The following is a 21,485-nucleotide window of genomic DNA, read 5'->3' as shown; positions in this document are numbered from 1 at the left end:
TGCACTGTACTACAGTATCCATTCTCAGACTTTCTCCTTCCCACCTTCAACAACCTCTTTGTTCTCTGAACTGGCTTATATTGGTTGTGTCGCATCATTTGAAACAGGTTAAATCAATTTTGAGTGGTTGTGTTCAATCAATGACATATGTTCTCTATTTGTATTTGATTGTTGCCACTTGTGTTTACCAGTATGGATGACATGTGCATTAGAGTGCAGAATGTGTTTTGAGAATGAGAATGTGTTTAGAGTTTTGCTGAAAAGTCTAAGTGAGATCTGCAAATTGTACAATGTGAAATGGTTTAAAGTATTGACAACAGACTGCATAATTAGCTAAAAGAGTCCAGGCAACTGAGAACTTTGTTCAGCCAATGGGTTTTAGTCTTTTTGCAATTGAGAAAAACTGTAATACTGTATGTTATAGCTATATATAGTTGTTGCCCCATTTACCCTCACCCTGAGCAGATGGTATATTGTAGTGTTAATGGAGACATGGAGGTATTTCTATGAACTGTAGAGCTCTTTTCTTCAACATGTTAATGCCTCTGGAGAACATCTAGTTTTATTCTCCAATCTCCAAAACACACAGAGACTGTGTACACAGGCAGGCAGCTTTATGAGCACTGGCAGAATGAAAGAGATGAGGAGCCTTAGTGTATGAGAGAGAGAGAGAGAGAGAGAGAGAGAGGGGTAGAGAGAGAGAGAGGTAGAGAGAGAGAAAGAAAGAGAGAGAGAGAGCGAGAGAGAGAGAGTGAGAGCAAGAGAGAGAGAGAGAGATGTGTGTGTGTATTCAGTACCTGGAAAACACTGGTGTTGGTGTCAGTCATGTCCCAGAAAGCGAAGTCTGTCTCTCTGTCCCCATTTTCATCTATCTGCACCAGGCCTGTTACACCTGTTGAGAGGACCAGAAGGAGAGAGGAGCCAAAGGGAGGTAGAGGAGTCGGACAATATTTAAAGGGAGCAAATTAATGTTATCTTACACTAATAGTAGTCCAGGGATGAAAATAATCATCAAAGCGCTCAGCGGGTAACAGTAATTACTACAAATTATTACTGTCATTACGAAACGAGAGCAGATTTACATTTGAGGTTGTCCCTATTAGCTGACATCTGAAAAGAATATCAGCCATTGAGCAAGTTACAACACCCATAACAACATCTCAAACCTAAAAAATAAACAGCCATAACTATCAAAACAAACATTGGTCATGACAACAATTTCACTTCAAATGATTGTGTTGGAGATACACAGATGCAAACACAAACAGTATAAGTTGGTATACCCCAGGCACACCCATAATCATCCATAATCACAGTAATATAGCTGGGCTATCTTGTTAATAAATCTAGTAGTCGGCCATCTTGTATAACATTACTTTAATTTCCGGCTAAGACAACAGCCCAGGGTTGGTTTGGAGGTGCAGATAATAGCCTGAGAGCCATTCCATATTGAGTGTGAATGGAAAGAGGTGTCTATAGGGATAAATTACATGACAGGCGATGCCATTACCGGCATGGAAATGTCCAATCCAAATGGGGTTATCCTAGTAATAAATAAATAAAGAAATAAAGAAATATACAGGCGTCATCCCTCTAATCAGAGGAGAGAGGGCCTGAGAGATGTGCTATGATATGGGACGGATTATCGGCTAGAGGGACATGCAGAAGATAGGGTAGCATGCCCGCATGCACAAACGCATATACTCAAGAACACACACTTTCCCACAGACGTTATTGCCCTACTCACACACACAGACGTGCAGTGGTTAGAGAATGATTAACCTTGTGGTTGGTCTGGGAAAATTACTTTTGGCCAGCATCTGCATGGGGGGGATGCATGGTGTTTGGTTGTCTGGGACAGGTTAAGGTGTGGAAGTAAGGGGAGTGGAGTCATGATTTAGTACCTATTTAATAGAACATTATACAATTAACATCGACCAATGAGTCATGTGGGTGCTATGTGGGTGACGTCATCACGACTTCCAGGAATTGGAAGTAGCACTTCTTTGGGGGATGGTCCCTGGATGGTCTGTCTATGTTAAGGCAAACTAGGTATGGGAAGTATATAAAATAATGGAGACACATTTACAGTAAAAAAAGTGGCCTTTAACCATCCCTCTGTCTCTCCATGTATGCATCCAAACATCCATTCATCCATCCATTTTTCTTAGCCTCACAAACCTCTTACTGCTGTCTTTGTCACACACTGAAAGCCGCCTACCACCCTGCATCCCACTGCTGGCTTGCTTCTGAAGCCCCACATCTGAATCACCGACCTCTCCCGGCTCCAACGACACAATACCCTCATTAACTAGTCTACTGGTGCCATCATGGGCTGGAGCATGTTCTGCCACGCCCATTGCCTAAAGTCAGCACAATCCTGGGGACATCTGTACTCTCTGTCGGGACCGGAGACCAAGGCTATGGATACCTACATTGGAGACTCCCTAGCTGCTGGATTTATCCGTCCCTCTTCCTCTCCCACCCGTGCAGGGTTCTTCTTTGTGGAGAAAAAGGACAAGACCCTGCGCCCGCGTATTGACTACCAGGGACTCAATGACATTACGGTTAAGAACCGTGACCCGCTACCACTCATCTCCTCGGCCTTCGAGCCGCTCCAGTGGGCCACTGTGTTTTCCAAGCTGGATTTACAGAACGCCTACCACCTGGTGCGGATACGAGAGGGCGCCCGTCGGACCCTGGCCTTTGTGCGACAGCACTTTTAGTGGCCTACTATGGTTCCTGACGTGACCGCATTCGTCGCCGCTTGCACAGAACAAGACTCCTTGGCAAGCTCCGGCTGGTCTCCTCCAACCTCTGCCTGTCCCCCACCATCCCTGGTCTCACATGTCCCTGACCATCCTGACCGTGGTGATTCGGTTTTCAAAGCCACCCACTTCGTTCCTCTCCTCAAACTACCCTCTGCCAAAGAGACGGCCCAGCTCATGGTGCAGCATGTCTTCTGGATCCATGGACTGCCTGTGGACATGGTCTCCGACCGGGGTCCTCAGTTCTCGTCCCAGTCCTGGAAGGTGTTCTGCACCCTCATTGGGTCGTCGGCCAGCCTGTCCTCCGGGTTCCACCCCCAGTCCAACAGCCAGTCAGAGCAGCCAACGAGGACCTCGAAACTACCCCGTGCTGCCTGGTCTCCGCCAACCCCACCACCAGGAGCCAGCAGCTTGTGTGGGTTGAATACGCCCACAACACCTTCCCTGCTCTGCCATGGGCCTATCTCCCTTTGAGTGTTCCCTGGGGTATCAGCCCCCGCTCTTCCCTGAGCAGGAAGAGGAGGTTGGCATACCTTCTGCCCAGATGTTTGTCCGCCACTGTCGTCGTACCTGGAGGAGAGCCCGGTCGGTCCTCCTCATGACCACCTTCAGGCATCGATGACAAGCAGATCTCCATCAGTTTATCGTCCCTTTCCCCATCTCCAAGATCATTAGCCCCTCTGCTGTCCACCTTCTGTTGCCCCATACCCTTCGTATTCATCCTACATTCCATGTGTCTAGAATTAAGCCTGTGTCTCACAGCCCTTTGTCTTCTATTTCCAGGCCCCCCCTCCCCCGTGTCATCGCTGGCCATTCGGTGTACATGGTGAGACGCCTCCTCAGGGTTCGACCACAGGGTAGGGGTTTCCAGTACCTGGTTGACTGGGAAGGTTTTGCCCCGGAGCAGAGGTGCTGGGTCCCCGCTAGAGACATCCTGGACCCATCCCTCATCACCGACTTCCAGCGCCGGCACCCCGGTCAACCAGGTATGCGCCCAGGTAGGATGCCAGGTGGCGCCCCGGGGGGAGGGTACTGTCACACCCTGATCTGTTTCACCTGTCTTTGTAATTGTCTCTACCCCCTCCAGGTGCCGCCCATCTTCCCCATTATCCCTTGTGTAGTTATACCTGTGTTCTCTGTTTGTCTGTTGCCAGTTCGTCTTGTTTGTCAAGCCAACCAGTGTTTTGTGTCAGCTCCTGCTTTTCCCCAGTCTCTCTTTTCTCATCCCCCTGGTTTTTGACCCTTGTCTGTCCTGACCTTGTACCCACTCGCCTGACCACTCACCTGACCCTGAGCCTGCCTTCCGTCCTGTACTTTTGCCCTTGTTGCTGTAATAAACATTGTCACTTCAACACGGTCTGCATCTGGGTCTTACCTTGATACCTGATAGTCTTACTCTTTATTAATAAGTATTTAATCATTATTTATCCTTGAATGGAAATGTTGGGGGCGGCTGAATTCAGTAGGCTGCAGTGATGGATGCTCAGTCCACCAGAGCTGTATTAGTCTGGTAGTGCTGCAAAGAACAGAGCAATCAGAGCAGGCATTCAGAGCATGTGGAGAAGAGTGGCACATTGTGAGCTACAGTACAGCTCAGTAGCTTGACAACTAGTGTGTTAGTTTGGTAAATGGACTGTATTGATGTAACTTCATGAGTGATGCGTATTGGAAGTACAGTATATCAGATGAAGACTGTATTGTCAAAACATGCTGTTTTCAATAATGAAGAAGCAAGTTCTATACATCTTCCACTGTCCTCCTAAAATGTCTGAATCTCTCTCACCCATCCAGGCCCATTAGTTAATGGAACAGAAGCTAGAGAGAAAAGCAGCTGTAACCTGATCCTTCCATCTTGACATCCTCCCTCTCTCTATGTATACGGTCTATACTGGCTGCCTCCCTTCATGTACTGTATCCATCTTTGTACATTATGGAAATTCATATATCATCAACAACAGTAAAACACCTGTATGTCTCATCTTATTCCGCTCACTGTTCAAATCCTTGTAATTACCTAAACTAAAACGGGAATCAGTTTCCCCTCCGCGCCTTTCCAAGTATGTTTGATTTGCACAGCAGTGTGTCCCTGATGGAGGAAGTTAACATCTGATTGAAAGAACATTGCATGACCCGTTCTGTACTGACGGCTAACCTGGTGAAAAGTCACCAGGCACATGCTCCTGGGCTGTCTATTCCTAAATCAGGTGTCAACTCCTTCCATCCAAGACTGCACAACGCACATCACTTTCGTCTGGTCCTCTTTTTGTTGAGGTATAACAAGAAGATCTTGCAGTCAAACAAAGATTCCAGAAACAGCTTGACAAGGTAGAAAAAAAGGTCAAGTGTCTGAAAGAAAATGTCCATGAAAAAGCCAGAGGTGAGTCCACATTAGTGGCATGTTGTGTTTTTTTAGGGTTCTAGCCAATAAATGCACAAGGCAACTGTCAAGGCATTTGAAAAGGGCACACGGATGGAAGACTAGCAACACAATGCAGGTTGTCGCAGTGCGCCCCTAGACATTCATGAAACCTACAATCAAACACTCCTCTGATTCAGGGCAAAAAGTACTTGAAAGCACTTTGTCTTTAAATCTGGGGAAAGCATAGCACACTCTTATGAATAACAATAACCGTTAACAAAGTGCACAGTGCAAAGTGCACAGTGGAAGTGTCATGGCACCATTTGATTTTCCACTGAGTCACAGCGTAGTATATGGATATGTATGGTGCCAACCAGGTGATAACAATCCCTAGCTGCTGTGAATCCATGAGAGCAGCTGCTGATAGAGCTCCAATAGAGCCACATAAACAGCCTATGTTCTTATCTAAAGAGTGAACACATGGGAATAGGTGATATATTGTGTATTTATTATCACTGCTGCTAAACGTGAAGTGGGAGCACTCCTGTCACATACAGTATATGCAAATATTGACCTTATTGTACACTCACTGTAGTGTGATATGATATTGCAGCTCTACATCAGCTAGACCAGGAGGTTAACTTGCAGGCTGTTTTTTGTTCACTCTACTTAGTCGTCTGATGTCTGAAAACACAGGCTTGGAATTTTGGCCTTGCATTGGAGAAGAATGTGATTACGTTTGTCGAAAAATGTATTGGTTAATTAGAAGTATTTTTTGGAATGCTTTTAACAAGCACCTCTCCTTGAAATAATTGCACTTACTGTGAGAAATAACTAAGGCATTCTTCTACCCAGGCAGCCGTGAAATAGTCTGCAAACCACCTGCGGCTTATGTCCCTGGATCAAAGTGTGTTCTGCATACATAACAGCCCCTGCCTAACTAACTAAGGATGGCACACACCTGTTGTCACGTCCAAAAATCTACAGCAATCTATGTGTTTACTTTGAACCTTATCATATCAGTCAACAACAGTCATCAAATAAACATAGTTGTTTCATCAAATATATAGGTAACTAAGGATGGAAAAAATTTACTATTCTAGGACTTACTTATGAATAATGTATAGTATTCATTATTCATCTAGACTTATGTGATTTTCCCCTTAGCCTCTGATGGAGAGATAGGGAGTAAGGGAGGGAGAGAAAGAAAGAGAGAGAGAAATAGAGAGCAAGACCTCCAGTTATGAATGACATGAAAGGGTCTCTAACACTAAATGCTATTAGACTAAGATCTGTAGGGTCTCTGTCAATCCTTTTTACAGGCACTCCATTGCCCACTAATAGCATTGACAAGGTTCTCCAGTTACCAAAGATTTCTGGGACAATGGGGGGCCTACCATGTACCATGTAGCTGTAGATTTTTAGTACATATGATTAACAAAAGGGCACAAGCACAAGAGTGCTTCATTCTTTCTCTCTGTTCATATCCCCCTCTGGCCACCTGTCTGCCTGTCTCCTTTCTACAGTGCACTCTACACTCCAGCCCTGTGCTCTACTGTGGCTCAGGTGACAAGGCTTCAGATTCACACAGCTCATTATCAGCTCGACCCAGGCCATACCTACCTTTGGAAATACCAGCTGCCTAAGTGACCAGGGCCACTGCACAGAAGACAGAGGCAGAGAAAAAGGACAATGAGTGATGGATGGTGGGTAGAGAAAGGGAAAAGAGAAGGAGGTGGAGACAGATGGAAAGAGTGACACGGCCACGGGAGCTCTGGTTTCGCCTGATTAGATTACTATCCTATTTTAGGGATTTCATCTTTTTTTCCAGGGGGATTTTTTGCAACATGACAGCCAAAAGAGAAATTAGATCTTTCCATGGCAATGGACAGAGAGTTTAGATGAGACAGAGAGGTCATGTAGGAGGAGAGGGTAAAATAAGAGTTTGTTCAGGAGGATGAGACACGTTGAGACAGTAAAAATATGACAGAGATTGACAGAGCAGTGAAGTGAGGAGGAACACCTTGATAAGACAGTGAAAATATGGACAGATTGGTGGAGGAATGAAAAAGAGGAAGGCAGATCCCATGGGATGGAATTAGAGAACTGTTCACAGAGGAGAGGATTGAGAGCAGAGGAGAGGAGCGCTAGACCAGGAAATAATGAGACAAGAAGAAGGTGTGAAGGAATAACTATGAGTAAGGACAACGACTGATAGAAAAGAAAGGGAGACTGGCATTAACAAGCTGGCATACGCAGCAGGACATCCACCTCTGAAACTGTAATATTCTTTTCACACATTTTCACAAGTTTACAACGTACAATTACTCATATACTGTAGTTTAACTGCTGAAGTCAAGTTTCAGATGAAAGGTTTGTATTTCACTAGACCAACTTAAAGCTGTCGAACAAAATATAACACAGAATATAACTAAAAAGCACTGAATCGGAAGCATAACAATGAACTAAAGCTACCAAACAGCTTACGTTACAGTATGCACTGGTGTGGGCAAAAATAATAAAAGAAGCATTGTCCTCGCATGCAACCAAACAAACCCCTCAGCCTTTCAATGCCTATGTTCGGATGGGCTAACAGAATCAGTGTGAGGAGACTCCACCTGTTCTGGCTGCTGCCCGCTCTGCCCTCCCACTGTCTGTCTGTCTGAAGTGTTCATCTCTGTTGTTTGTGTGCTCTGGTCCAACTCATAGTGATTGAGGAGAGAAGGATGGCATTTGTAAAGAGAGGTCAGCCAAGGAGATTAAAGGAAAAAGAGGGAGCAGGCGGGCAGTAATGGAGGACAGATGGAGAGAATAAAAGGGAAATGGGGAAGCAGGGTGAAAGAGGGAAGGAGAAAGGAGTGCAGAGCAAACAACCTAGGTACTTACCTGATGAGATGTCCCTGATGACTTATGTCACCTCATCAAGTATGTGTACTGTTCCAATGATTCAACGTATTTGTTCTTGCCGTTACCTTTGACTTGTTGTCAAGCGCCTTTCACTGTCTCCTGTGACCTCACACATAATCTGACTCTGTAACCGCTTGACTCTGTGACAAACCAAACAAACGTCAGCTCAACAGCCCAACCCTTCAAATTCCCTTCAAGTCCCAATAAACAGAGGTTGCTAGGACTTGGCATCTGTCTTCAGGTCTCTCACAAAGGACTGGGACAGAAGGGGTAATGACAACCTGCTACAAGGTTTGAGACCACCATCTTCTATATCGGCCATTAGTAATGTCAAACACTTGTGAAACCCACAAGTCTGGGTAAACACACGTAACCTCAATGCTTAGTCAGTGAGGTGTGTGTGTTTGGGGGGAGGGGGGTACTGGCAGAAGAAACACAATGGAGGCCTTCCTCAGAAAGTAAGATGCTGTGTCTAACTCTTCACCCAAAAAATGTGGTAAAAAGAACAATGTATGTGTTATGAACGATAGATGAGACTGTCTACTCCATGTTGAGCATTATACGACCTCGTCAATCACCTAAGTTGCCACTGAGTTGTGTGTGCTGCGTTTTATGGAAGTTTTACAAACAGAAGATTGGTCATATTCATCAACTTTAGGTGCACAGGAAAAAGGTCACCTTACTGGATCCAGATGTATTTTTCATCCTTAAATCTATACTCTCTTAGGTCAGTGATGAATAAAAGGATGATTAAATACTTTAATTTAGAAATGTGCATGTTCAGCAAGGGGACAACCTCCTCCAGAATGTATAACACAGGGAAAAAGTCACAAAAATATTTTGATGTTTTGTGGTCATAAAGATGTTATTTTATGGATTAATTTGCTTTTAAAAGACAATGATGTCACCTGATTGACACAGCTAGTGACATTCCAAGGACTCTGTGATAAATAACTATTTTTTTTACTGAACTGGACACAATTAAATTAATTTGAATGGCTTTGAGGGACACATTCATTTGTGGTGTCCAGGAATGTGTTTGCTCGAAGTCGAACGTGAAGATGAATTTACTTCCGCTACAGACCTTGGCTTGGCTACAAACCAGCTGCCAGCGGAGATGAAAAATGTTGTTCAATAACAATGTTGGCATGTTTTGTTTCTTTTTGACACTCTTTCTTTCTTTTCCAAGATCTTCAAAAGGCCAAATGACACAACCATGGCCAGCTAATGTATCTTTTCCATTTAATATTTTCCCTGCTTTGAGGAGATCTCTGTTTTTGGCAAAAGTAACAGTCAGTATCTGGTGTGGCCACCAGCTGCATTAAGCACTGTAGTGCATCTCCTCCTCATGGACTGCACCAGATTTGCCAGTTCTTGCTGTGAGATGTTACCCCACTCTTCCAACAAGGTACCTGCAAGTTCCCGGACATTTCTGGGGGGGAATGGCCATAGCCCTCACCCTCCGATCCAACAGGTCCCAGACGTGCTCAATGGGATTGAGATCCGGGCTCTTCGCTGGCCATGGCAGAACACTGACATTCCTGTCTTGCAGGAAATCACACACAGACGAGCAGTATGGCTGGTGGTATTGTCATGCTGGAGGGTCATGTTAGGATGAGCCTGCAGGAAAGGTACCACATGAGGGAGGAGGATGTCTTCCCTGTAATGCACAGTGTTGAGATTGACTGCAATGACAACAAGCTCAGTCCGATGATGCTGTGACACACCGCCCCTGACCATGACGTAACCTCCACCTCCAAATCGATCCCGTTCCAGAGTACATGCCTCGGTGTAACATTCATTCCTTTGACGATAAATGCAAATCCGACCATCACCCCTGATGAGACAAAACCGCTACTCATCAATGAAGAGCACTTCTTGCCAGTCCTGTCTGGTCCAGCGACGGTGGGTTTGTGCCCATAGGCGACATTGTTGCCGGTGATGTCTGGTGAGGACCTGCCTTACAACAGGCCTACAAGCCCTCAGTCCAGCCTCTCTCAGACCTATTGCGGACAGTCTGAGCACAGATGGAGGGATTGTGCATTCCTGGTGTAACTCGGGCAGTTTTTGTTGCCATCCTGTACCTGCCCCGCAGATGTGATGTTCAGATGTACCGATCCTGTGCTGGTGCAGGTGTTACACGTGGTCTGCCACTGCAAGGACGATCAGCTGTCCGTCCTGTCTCCCTGTAGCACTGTCTTAGGCGTCTCACAGTACAGACATTGCAATTTATTGCCCTGGCCACATCTGCAGTCCTCATGCCTCCTTGCAGCATGCCTAAGGCATGTTCACACAGATGAGCAGGGACCCTGGGCATCTTTCTTTTGGTGTTTGTCGTAGCTGAATCAGAATTAGTTGGGTAACATAGATAAGATGTTTTATTTTCAGAATATGCTTGTGAGATGCTTGTCATTAGAATGTTTCCCTTTGGACTATAGGGTTGGCAGTTTGCAGTTATCCCTTCTCAGCTAGGCCTTAGTCACTTGGGGCCCAGAGAGGGGAGAGGTCAGACTTGTCTTCATATGTGAATGTATCTGTTAAACCATGTGATGCTATGCAGAATATCAGAAGGGGAGGAGGACAGAATGGAACATGGTCTTCTTATGGGAATGTGTCTGTAACTATTCCTAAACCATGTGAAGGGATGGCGAGTCAGTAGAAAGGCCTCTTTAGTGTCCTAAGTTTTCAAAGCTGTGACTTTAATTTTCTACCATCTGTAAGCTGTTCGTGTCTTAACGACCGTTCCACAGATGCATGTTCATTAATTGGGAAACAGTTAATGATGGGAAACAGTGTTTAACCTGCCTAGGACTGGGGTTCCGCTAGCGGAAGGACACGGAGGACGCATGGCTTTCGACCTTCGTCCTTCTCGAGCCCGTATGGGAGTTGTAGCGATGAGACAAGATAGTAACTACTAACAATTGGATACCACGAAATTTGGGAGAAAAGGGGTTAAAAAATAAATAAATAAATGTTCAATAATGTTCCAACTGGAGAATTCCATTGCCTGAAGAAAAGCAATGGAACGCAGGTCGCTCTCATGTGAAATGCGCGTGACCAGCGTGTGGCTCTCTGCCAGACCACTGACTCAAAGAGCTCTCATCCGGTCCCACTTCACAGTAGAAGCCTGAAACAACGTTCAAAAGACGGTTGACATCTGGGTGGAAGCCTTATGAACTGCAACATATCCCATATCCCACTGTGAATTTGATAGGGGCTGAGTTCAAAAACTACAAACCTCAGATTTTTGCCTGCCATATGAGTTCTGTTATACTCACAGACATCATTCAAACAGTTTTAGAAACTTCAGAGTGTTCTATCCAATACTAATAATACTATGCATATATTAGCATCTGGGACTGAGTAGGAGGCAGTTTACTCTGGGCACGCTATTCATCCAAAAGTGAAAATGCTGCCCCCTATCCCAAAGAAGTTAAACCCTTTACAATGAAGAACTGTGAAGTTATTTAGATTTTTACAAATTATCTTTGAAAGACAGGGCCCTGAAAAAGTGACGTTTCTTTTTTTGCTTTGTTTATATTTGCATGTAACCAAATAATTTATTAAAATACACTGTTTTCCAAGAAGTTCTACAGCACTCTGTAGGACAGCACAGTCATTGGTGTAGAGAGGATTATGAAGGAGGCAGTCGCAGGTTTAGAACTACAGAATTTATTTAAGTACCATAGATCAACGCGGGACGAAACCCCAACGCTGTTGTGCTCAAAATATATCTCCATAAACAAAAAGGCACAGGGTGAACCCAAAGTGAAAAATATAAAGTACTCAGGAAATAGTAGGAGAGTCCTCTCAGGAAAACAAATAACATTTACAATGACGGACAAAGACAAATGGCAGAGGGAGTATATATACAGTGATAGAGTGGGGATTGGAACCAGATATGTGATATGATGACGAGACAAGTCCAGGGTTGATGAGTGAAGGCCGTTTGCCAGCAGTAGGTTCGGCAGCAGCTAGAAGAAGGCCGTCGACGCCGAATGCCTGAGCTGGACAGGAGGGGGAGCCAAACCGAAGGCTGGTGTGACATGCACCATGGTGTAGCTGGAGGACAACTAGTTTCCGTCCTCCTCTGGGTACATTTTACTTCAATACAAAACCTAGGAGGCTGGTGGTTCTAACCCGCTTACATAGACGTACACAGAAATGACAACTTCCAGAGGACATCATCCAACCTATCAGAGGTCTTGCAGCATGAACTGACATGTTGTCCACCCAATTAAAGGATCAGATAATGAATCTAGTACTAAAAGTATAAGCTACAACTAGCTAGCACTGTTGTGCACAAAATGTGGTGAGTAGTTGACTTAAATAGAGAGAAAGACAACAGTTTAAACATTTTGAACAAATTAGTGAGAGAGAGAGAGCTAGCTATATATATATATATTTTTTTTTTACCTTTCACTTACTTAGCTAGCTAATGCAGCTAGCTAGTTTAGTCTACTCAAACACCCGGCTCAGAGAGTTATGCTATGTTACCTAGCTGGCTATGGCTATCCTACACTGGAACTCTTCCAGGTCAAGGTAAGCTTTTGGTTTTCTTAATTTATTGCCACCGGGGCCCACCGGTGTAACTGCTAAACTGCTTGCTAACTGTACACTGTACTGCATGATTGTAGCAGGTTTACTAAGGCAAAAGTTGTAGTAGCTATGTTTTCTTGACGTGAACTAATATGGCGACAATGCCGAGTGCTGAAACGCGTAGCGCGTAAAAATCATCTGCAATACTCACTACCAAGTTGCCTCTGGAAGCAATGTCAGCACAAGAACTGTTTGTTGGGAGCTTAATGAAATGGGTTTCCATGGCCGAGAGCCGCACACAAGCTTAAGATCAGCATGCGCAATACCAAGTGTCGGCTGGAGTGGTGTAAAGCTCACCACCATTGGACTCTGGAGCAATGGAAACGCTTCTCTGGAGTGATGAATCACGCTTCACCATCGGACAGTCTACGGACGAATCTGGGTTTGCCAGGAGAATGCTACCTGCCCCAATGCATAGTGCCAACTGTAAAGTTTGGTGGAGGAGGAATAATGTTCTGGGGCTGTTTTTCATGGTTCGGGCTAGGCCCCTTAGTTCCAGTGAAGGGAAATCAATTTTCTATTTATTTTTTTACCCCGTTTTCTCCCCAATTTCGTGGTATCCAATTGGTAATTACAGTCTTGTCTCATCGCTGCAGCTCCCGTACGGACTCGGGAGAGGCAAAGGTCGAGAGACGTGCGTCCTTCGAAACACACGTGACCGTGTCAGCGTGCACTGCGCCCAGCCCGCCACAGGAGTTGCTAGTGCGCGATGGGACAAGGACATCCATTCCGACCAAACCCTCAACTAAACCGGACGACAGTGAGCCAATTGTGCGCCACCCCATGGGTCTCCCGGTCGCGGCTGGCTGCAACAGAGCCTGGACTCGAACCCAGAATCTCTAGTGCCACAGCTAGCACTGCGATGTAGTGCCTTAGACCACTGCACCACTCGGGAGGCAGTGAAGGGAAATCTTAACACTACAGCATACAATGACATTCTAGATGATTCTGTGCTTCCAACTTTGTGGCAATAGTTTGTGGGAGGCCCTTTCCTGTTTCAGCATGACAATGCATGCCCCCGTGCACAAAGCAAGGTCCACACAGAAATGGTTTGTCGAGATTTGTGTGTAAGAACTTGACTGGCCTGCACAGAGCCCTGACCTCAACCCCATCAAACACCTTTGGAATAAACTGGAAGACCGACTGCGAGCCAGACCCAATCGCATAACATCAGTGCCCAACCTCAATAATGCTCCTGTGGCTGAATGGAACCAATTCTCTGCCACAATGTTCATAATCTATTGGAAAGCCTTCCAAGAACAGTGGAGGTTGTTACAGCAGCAAAGGGAGGACCAACTCTATATTAATGCCTATGATTTTTTTTAAATGTTTGACAAGTAGTTGTCCACATACTTTTGGTAATGTAGTGTACTTGTCCAGCATACTGTTGAGAGACATATGACTTTTTATGGCCTGCAACTAAATCAATCTCTTGTCTTGAAGAGGTGTACATCTCATTTTAAAGGCACAAAGCACCCAATAGAAGAATCCGATAGGGACCCTCTGTCAATGAGAAGTATTGTTACATCGTGCTGGTTCTCTCTCATTCTGCCACAAATCACTCAATAATTAATCTACCGAGAAATTGCAAGGAAGACATTGAATGTGTTGTTGTTACAGAACTACCTCCTCAAAGGTGGAAACTGACAAGAGATCGTAAGCCAGAGCTCTGAGTTAATCCAGTGACATGAAACATTTTGTTTTCACGCAAATCTTTTGAAATTGTCTCTGTGACAAAACGCAGACCACTGTAGTTACTAGAGACCGAGCACAGAGCTAGTGCTAGACTGAAAACATGTTCACACATGTTCTGAAAAAACCCTAGAACCTTCCTGACCCCTGATTCAACGGAATAAAGATCCAGGTTATGAACTGAGGTCCGTGGAGTGGACTGACCATTGTAGGTGCGGTTCCACATCCTCCTGGTTACGGTTTTCCCCACAGGTCTGTCCTCTGGTGAGGTCATGGTCTCATTCAGGGCGTGGGTGTACAGCATCAACCCGTCGTAGAACCCTCCGGAGATTATGTTCATCTGCAGGGAAGAAAAAGGAAATTTTAGAATAGTCATTAAATCTATCATCACCTATTTTTTTGAGATGGCTTAGATCAACCATACCATACATGCATTAATAGTACATCTATATCCCTCATCCTCATCATTTTCTATCATTAGAAAGCTACTGCGTATGTCTAGCTATATTTGTGCCACTGCCATGGAGAGCAGAACTTATTCTGCTAACTACTTGTCTCTTCTACAAGTTTCTCTACAGTGTTTGATATATTTCAAGTTAATGCCACTTTCCTATTTCTCACAACTATAATTATTTCCTATCATCTCCGTTACCTATTTCTACCCCTTTATTAATTTCACAATTCTGCCTGAGAAACAATTTACTCTTCCATCTCGTCATCTCTCCAAACAGTGGCCCCAAACCAAAAGAGCTGTCCACGTCAATCACATAATGGAATATGAGGACAATAACCCACTCAGACAATTCACTCAGTTCAGTTGCATCAATTGGAAATGTACAGACACAATGTCCAGACAGGGTGAATGAGGACCAGGTAGAGCTCTCATGCTCTGTGCCTCTCTCTCATCCTCCAGACTCAGACCTGTCTATTTATTACATTAACTGCACTTAGCTGTCTGTTACAAGTGATTCATCGGCTTATGAGGGGTGCCAGACAGCCCTGTCTGAAACCAGGACCAATGGCGAGTCTCCCTTCCTCCCGGGGATGGAATAGAAGCCCTGACGTACAATTCTGGATTTGTGTGCATCGAAAGGGGAGGGCAGTTAGATGACGTGGCCTGTCAAGCTCTTTATTTTGCTTCCCCTCCTGAAGTGTAAATTGTCAATGACACGAAAGCACACACATGCATGCAAGGACACACACCTCCATCTGGAGTCAGAGATGAACGATGGATTCGAAGGCAGTCAATCTACCATATTGAGGATACATGGATGTATCGTGCCAATCTTTGTGAGTGTGTGTGTGTGCGCACACGTGTCTCTCTCTCATCTCCTAAACAAGACACCAGTGATTCAACTGCAGAAGTGTGTAGAATATCATCATTGTGCACCTTTGTAGGGAACATAATAATAAGATAAGCTCCACTAACTAAATTAGCTTTTTCTTCCAAAATAAATTGAATCAATCGTCCAGGAATTGCACATGAGCCAATTACGTATAAGCCTACTTATCGCAGCCTCTCCATCTTTCTACACACAAACACACTCTAAGATGTGCAAACACCAATGAACTAGTACTACTGCTGAATGAACTAATACTACTGCTAAATGAACTAGTACTACTGCTAAATGATCCAGTACTACTGATAGTTCTTTGTAGTGTTGCTTTGCCTGTCAGATGTGGCTCAATCAAATGTTTCCTAATGAGATGTTCTCTATAATATGATAGCCCTACACTGAGTGTACAAAACATAAGGTACACCCTCCTAATATTGAGTTGCACCCCTTTTGCCCTCAGAACAGCATCAATTTGTCGGGCATGGACTCTACAAGGTGTCGAAAACGTTCCACAGGGACGCTGGCCCTTGTTGACTCCAATCCTCCCCAAAGTTGTGTCAAGTTGGCTGGATGTCCTTTGGGTGGTGGACCTTTCTTGATACACACGGGAAAATGTTGAGCGTGAAAAACCCAGCAGCGTTACAGTTCTTGACACACTCAAACCGGTGCACCCGGCACCTAATTCCATACCCTGTTCAAAGGCACTTACATATTTTGTCTTGCCCATTCATCCTCTGAATGTCACACAAACACAATCCATGTCTCAGTTGTCTCAAGGCTTAAAAATCCTTCTTTAAACTGTCTCCTCCCCTTCATTTACACTGATTGAAGTGAATTGAACGAGTGACATCAATAAGGGATCATAGCTTTTACCTAGATTCACCTGGTCAGTCTATGTCAAGTTCATAATGTCTTGTACTCTCAGTGTATAGATTATTATACAGAGCTTTATTCTGTGTAGTAGATCTAAGTCTTCATGCCTTAGCATGTCTTCTCCTTCATATTGCCTCAAGTCTGCCATGTTGAGATCAAGTGGTCTTTTTTAAATAAATACTCCTTTTGATCTCAACTCTCTCTCTCTCTCTCTCTCTCTCTCTCTGTCTGTGTGTGTGCAGACACGCCTCCTTTTTCACTGGCTCTTCATCTGCTTTGTTCTCTCTGAATGTTTTTCTCTCCTATTTCCTGCTTATAACCTTTTCTCTCTCTCCTTTCAGTTATTGTCCTCTTGATCACCCACTTTCTTCCTGCAAGAGAGCACGCCCCCACCACACACACACACACACACACACACACACACACACACACACACACACACTTCAGCCTCTTACCAGTGAGTCCTCCACCGTAAAGTTGAACATTCTCTTGGCATCTGTCTTCAGGTCCCTCACAAAATCTTTATATTCAGGGTTCTGTGGTTCTCTATAGGTCAGGATTTTCACACTCTGAGACAGACACAAAGATATTTTTTTATTGTGATTCATAAGACAAAGGGTTCACTGAATTATACAGAATCATACCATATGATGGGGTCAGAAAATCAGGTTATCAATTTCTGCTAATGAATGAATGAACCACAGGTGTGAGAAACACCATTTCTGTGGTAGAAATTAACAGTATGTTCCTCTTTCCCAGGCCTGTCGCTTTTATAAACATGCAACTGTTATTAGAGCCTAGTCGCTCTATTATATGTTGTCAATGTGACCAGTCATCCAGTACACATCCTCCAAAACACCTTATAACATTAATCAAACCATCTCATCTCCCATTCCTACAGTCTGTGTAGATACAGGTCCAACCTAATTCAAGCAGAAAACTAAGGTCTGAGAAGGCTAACATGTAAAAACACAGCAGTGAGAGAAGTGTTCATACGTATGGGTTATGGCATTGGTTCCCAGACCATTAGGACCCACTTAAAAGCTGTGTCAACCTAAGCGAAATGACCACGACCCACCAGAAGGGCCATATGTTGTGCACCACTGATGTACAGTATGTGCATCAGTTACATTTTCAAAACTCAGGCCCTATGTTTTGCTCTTTCAGGCTTTGTGAGATGAGACTGATATCAACACATTGATGGGATGTCACGAAACATATAATTATGTTGCCTCTCTCCCCCTCGATGGAGAGTCTGTTACTCACTAGGGAATTGAGAAGAAAATTAAAGTACTTCACAGTGAGAGAATGGAAAATCAACAAGATTAGATTTGTCATCTCATCTACCTGGCAGCACATTTAACAACAATGACAACCATGGGGAAACACAGGGACATCAAAATATGATTGCTTCAGGGCCTGCTGTGTAAGTCAGTGGAGAATACAGCAGATACCTGTTTCCAAGGTAATGATGGGAATGAGATGATACACTCGACTGATCCGAGGCTTACCTGGAAGGCCTCCTTGGCGACAAGGTCATCTTGGTCCCCTCTGGCCCACGGTTGAGCATTCTGGGAGTCCAGGCTGTGTCCAAACATGTCAATGTAGAAGAAAACAAACTCCTCCTGAGGAAAGCCTGCCCGCCGGAAGTGAACCATCAGCTGCCTGAATGTGTCCGGAGAGCAACACACAAACACCACTACGGGGGCAGAGAGAGAGAGAAAGGGTTATAAAAGGGTTATAAAAAGAAGAGAGTAAAGACAATAGGAGTGTAATGAGTTTTTGTACATATGGTCAAATATTTTTTTTTCTTGCAAAATACACAACAACCCACAAAAATCCTGACTTTAAATTATAGACCTGTCTAATTAAGAATAATATTGTAAATGAATGCGAAATTAAACTAATTCTGAAGCAAAAGCATGTAAGGTAATACAGTGGGGCAAAAAACGATTTAGTCAGCCACCAATTGTGCAAGTTCTCCCACTTATTAAAAAGATGAGAGAGGCCTGTAATTTTCATCATAGGTACACTCAACTATGACAGACAAAATGAAAAAGAAAAATCCAGAAAATCACATTGTAGGATTTTTTATGAATTTATTTGCAAATTATGGTGGAAAATAAGTATTTGGTCAATAACAAAAATGTATCTCAAAACTTTGTTATATACCCTTTGTTGGCAATGACAGAGGTCAAACGTTTTCTGTAAGTCTTCACAAGGTTTTCACACACTGTTGCTGGTATTTTGGCCCATTCCTCCATGCAGATCTCCTCTAGAGCAGTGATGTTTTGGGGCTGTTGCTGGGCAACACAGACTTTCAACTCCCTCCAAAGATTTTCTATGGGGTTGAGATCTGGAGACTGGCTAGGCCACTCCAGGACGTTTAAATGCTTCTTACGAAGCCACTCCTTCGTTGCCCGGGCGGTGTGTTTGGGATTATTGTCATGCTGAAAGACCCAGCCACGTTTCATCTTCAATGCCCTTGCTGATGGAAGGAGGTTTTCACTCAAAGTCTCATGATACATGGCCCCATTCATTCTTTCCTTTACACGGATCAGTCGTCCTGGTCCCTTTGCAGAAAAACAGCCCCAAAGCATGATGTTTCCACCCCCATGCTTCACAGTAGGTATGGTGTTCTTTGGATGCAACTCAGCATTCTTTGTCCTCCAAACACAACGAGTTGAGTTTTTACCAAAAAGTTATATTTTGGTTTCATCTGACTATATGACATTCTCCCAATCTTCTTCTGGGTCATCCAAATGCTCTCTAGCAAACTTCAGACGGGCCTGGACATGTACTGGCTTAAGCAGGGGGACACGTCTGGCACTGTAGGATTTGAGTCCCTGGCGGCGTAGTGTGTTACTGATGGTAGGCTTTGTTACTTTGGTCCCAGCTCTCTGCAGGTCATTCACTAGGTCCCCCCGTGTGGTTCTGGGATTTTTGCTCACCGTTCTTGTGATCATTTTGACCCCACAGGGTGAGATCTTGCGTGGAGCCCCAGATCGAGGGAGATTATCAGTGGTCTTGTATGTCTTCCATTTCCTAATAATTGCTCCCACAGTTGATTTCTTCAAACCAAGCTGCTTACCTATTGCAGATTCAGTCTTCCCAGCCTGGTGCAGGTCTACAATTTTGTTTCTGGTGTCCTTTGACAGCTCTTTGGTCTTGGCCATAGTGGAGCTTGGAGTGTGACTGTTTGAGGTTGTGGACAGGTGTCTTTTATACTGATAGACAGAGGAGCCTCTTAAAGAAGAAGTTACAGGTCTGTGAGAGCCAGAAATCTTGCTTGTTTGTAGGTGACCAAATACTTATTTTCCACCATAATGTGCAAATAAATTCATAAAAAATCCTACAATGTGATTTTCTGGATTGTTTTTCTCATTTTGTCTGTCATAGTTGAAGTGTACCTATGATGAAAAGTACAGGCCTCTCTCATCTTTTTAGGTGGGAGAACTTGCACAATTGGTGGCTGACTAAATACTTTTTTTGCCCCACTGTATGTCACTTTTCTTTCAAGTGTATTCAACAAGCATCCTAAAAAGCATCCTTTAACCAGAGCATATAGTTGTAGGATCTTGATTTGATCACTCTTTTGTTGATGAGAATTTTCCTGCGCAGCAGAAAACTTGTAGTGTATTCAAGGTATCAACCCCTACAAAAACAAATGTCCAATAATTATAATACACATAATAATTCACATTTCCTGTCGCTGCAGGGTTATTTGCCTGCTGTAGCAAACTGGATCAAATTAAGATCCTGCATCTGTAACAATGTGACAGGTCTTCAATGTAGTTCATCCTGCAGGCCAATGTTGTGTGAGCAGAATGAGAAAAGCAAAAACACATGTCTAGCTAAATTGTTAAGGTTAAGAATCTCTTAATTGTATTTGAAATGCTTTATTAGTTACTCTGGTTAGCCTAGTCACACTTATCATCTAACAGCAGGAAAATAATCCGGTAGCAACAGGAAATGTTAATTATTATGTGGATTATAATTAATAGACATTTTTGTAGTCGATACATTTATCGTAAAGGAAAATCAAGCCTGAAATTTCAAAGTGGAAATTACAAACTTTAGAATCCTTGTTAAAGCTCAAATACACTACAAGTTCAACATTTCCTGCAACAGGGTGATCAAATTACGATCTTACATGATGAGAAAATAATACACTAAACGCTTCAAATAACTGAATACATTTTTTAATTGGTGAATTTTAAACCAGCAGACACTGCAATCCTTGGGACCAGGAGTTGTGCACCAAGGGCTTATTGTGTCAACCACCCATTTATCATACATCAATATCCTAATCGGATTGACCCAGTACAATGAGAGCATAGATGGCCATCTATTTATTTTCCTTACACAACAACCACTGGCCACATGACATCCAGATAAACAGACAAACAAACAGACAAACAAGACACACCAACACCTAATAGGCACTTCAAATCACACTTTTTCAAAGACACACACACTTCTTCAAAACTGTTGGAAAAGTATTCCAGGTGAAGCTGGTTGAGAGAATGCCAAGTGTGCAAAGCTGTCATCAAGGCACATGAGGGCAACTTTGAAGAATCTCAAATATAAAAGATATTTTGATTTGTTTAACACTTTTGTGGTTACTAAATTATTCCATATGTGCAATTTCATAGTTTTGATGTCTTCACTATTATTCTACAATGTAGAAAATAGTAAAAATAAAAAAGAAACCTTGAATTAGTAGGCGTGTCCAAACTTTTGACTGGTATTGTATGTGAATGAGATATTTTTGTATTTCATTTTCAATAAGTTTACTTAAATTTCACAAAACGTGTTCACTTTGTCATTATGGGGTATTTATTGTGTGTAGATGGGTGAGAGATTTTTTATTTTTTTTAAATTCATTATAAATTCAGGCTTTAACACAACAAAATATGGAAAAAATCAAGGGGTATGAATACTTTCTGA

General features: G+C 43.6%; 1 protein-coding gene across 3 annotated transcripts in view; it reads right to left on the bottom strand.

Annotated features, from left to right (window-relative positions):
• The window catches only part of LOC112228706 (atrial natriuretic peptide receptor 1-like), a 59,715-nt gene that overhangs the window by 15,136 nt on the left and 23,094 nt on the right, over window positions 1-21,485 (bottom strand). For all 3 annotated transcript variants that reach the window (XM_042310883.1, XM_042310885.1, XM_042310887.1), the window contains exons 3-6: window positions 18,047-18,234; window positions 16,991-17,104; window positions 14,530-14,665; window positions 798-892 (exon numbers count right to left, since the gene is read on the bottom strand). In XM_042310883.1, the coding sequence (XP_042166817.1) occupies window positions 798-892; window positions 14,530-14,665; window positions 16,991-17,104; window positions 18,047-18,234 (533 nt within the window). The remainder of the gene's footprint in view (window positions 1-797; window positions 893-14,529; window positions 14,666-16,990; window positions 17,105-18,046; window positions 18,235-21,485) is intronic.

This window comes from Oncorhynchus tshawytscha, linkage group LG03 (assembly GCF_018296145.1).
Source record: "Oncorhynchus tshawytscha isolate Ot180627B linkage group LG03, Otsh_v2.0, whole genome shotgun sequence".
Taxonomy (NCBI): domain Eukaryota; kingdom Metazoa; phylum Chordata; class Actinopteri; order Salmoniformes; family Salmonidae; genus Oncorhynchus; species Oncorhynchus tshawytscha.
This window is presented reverse-complemented; position numbering and strand designations above follow the sequence as displayed.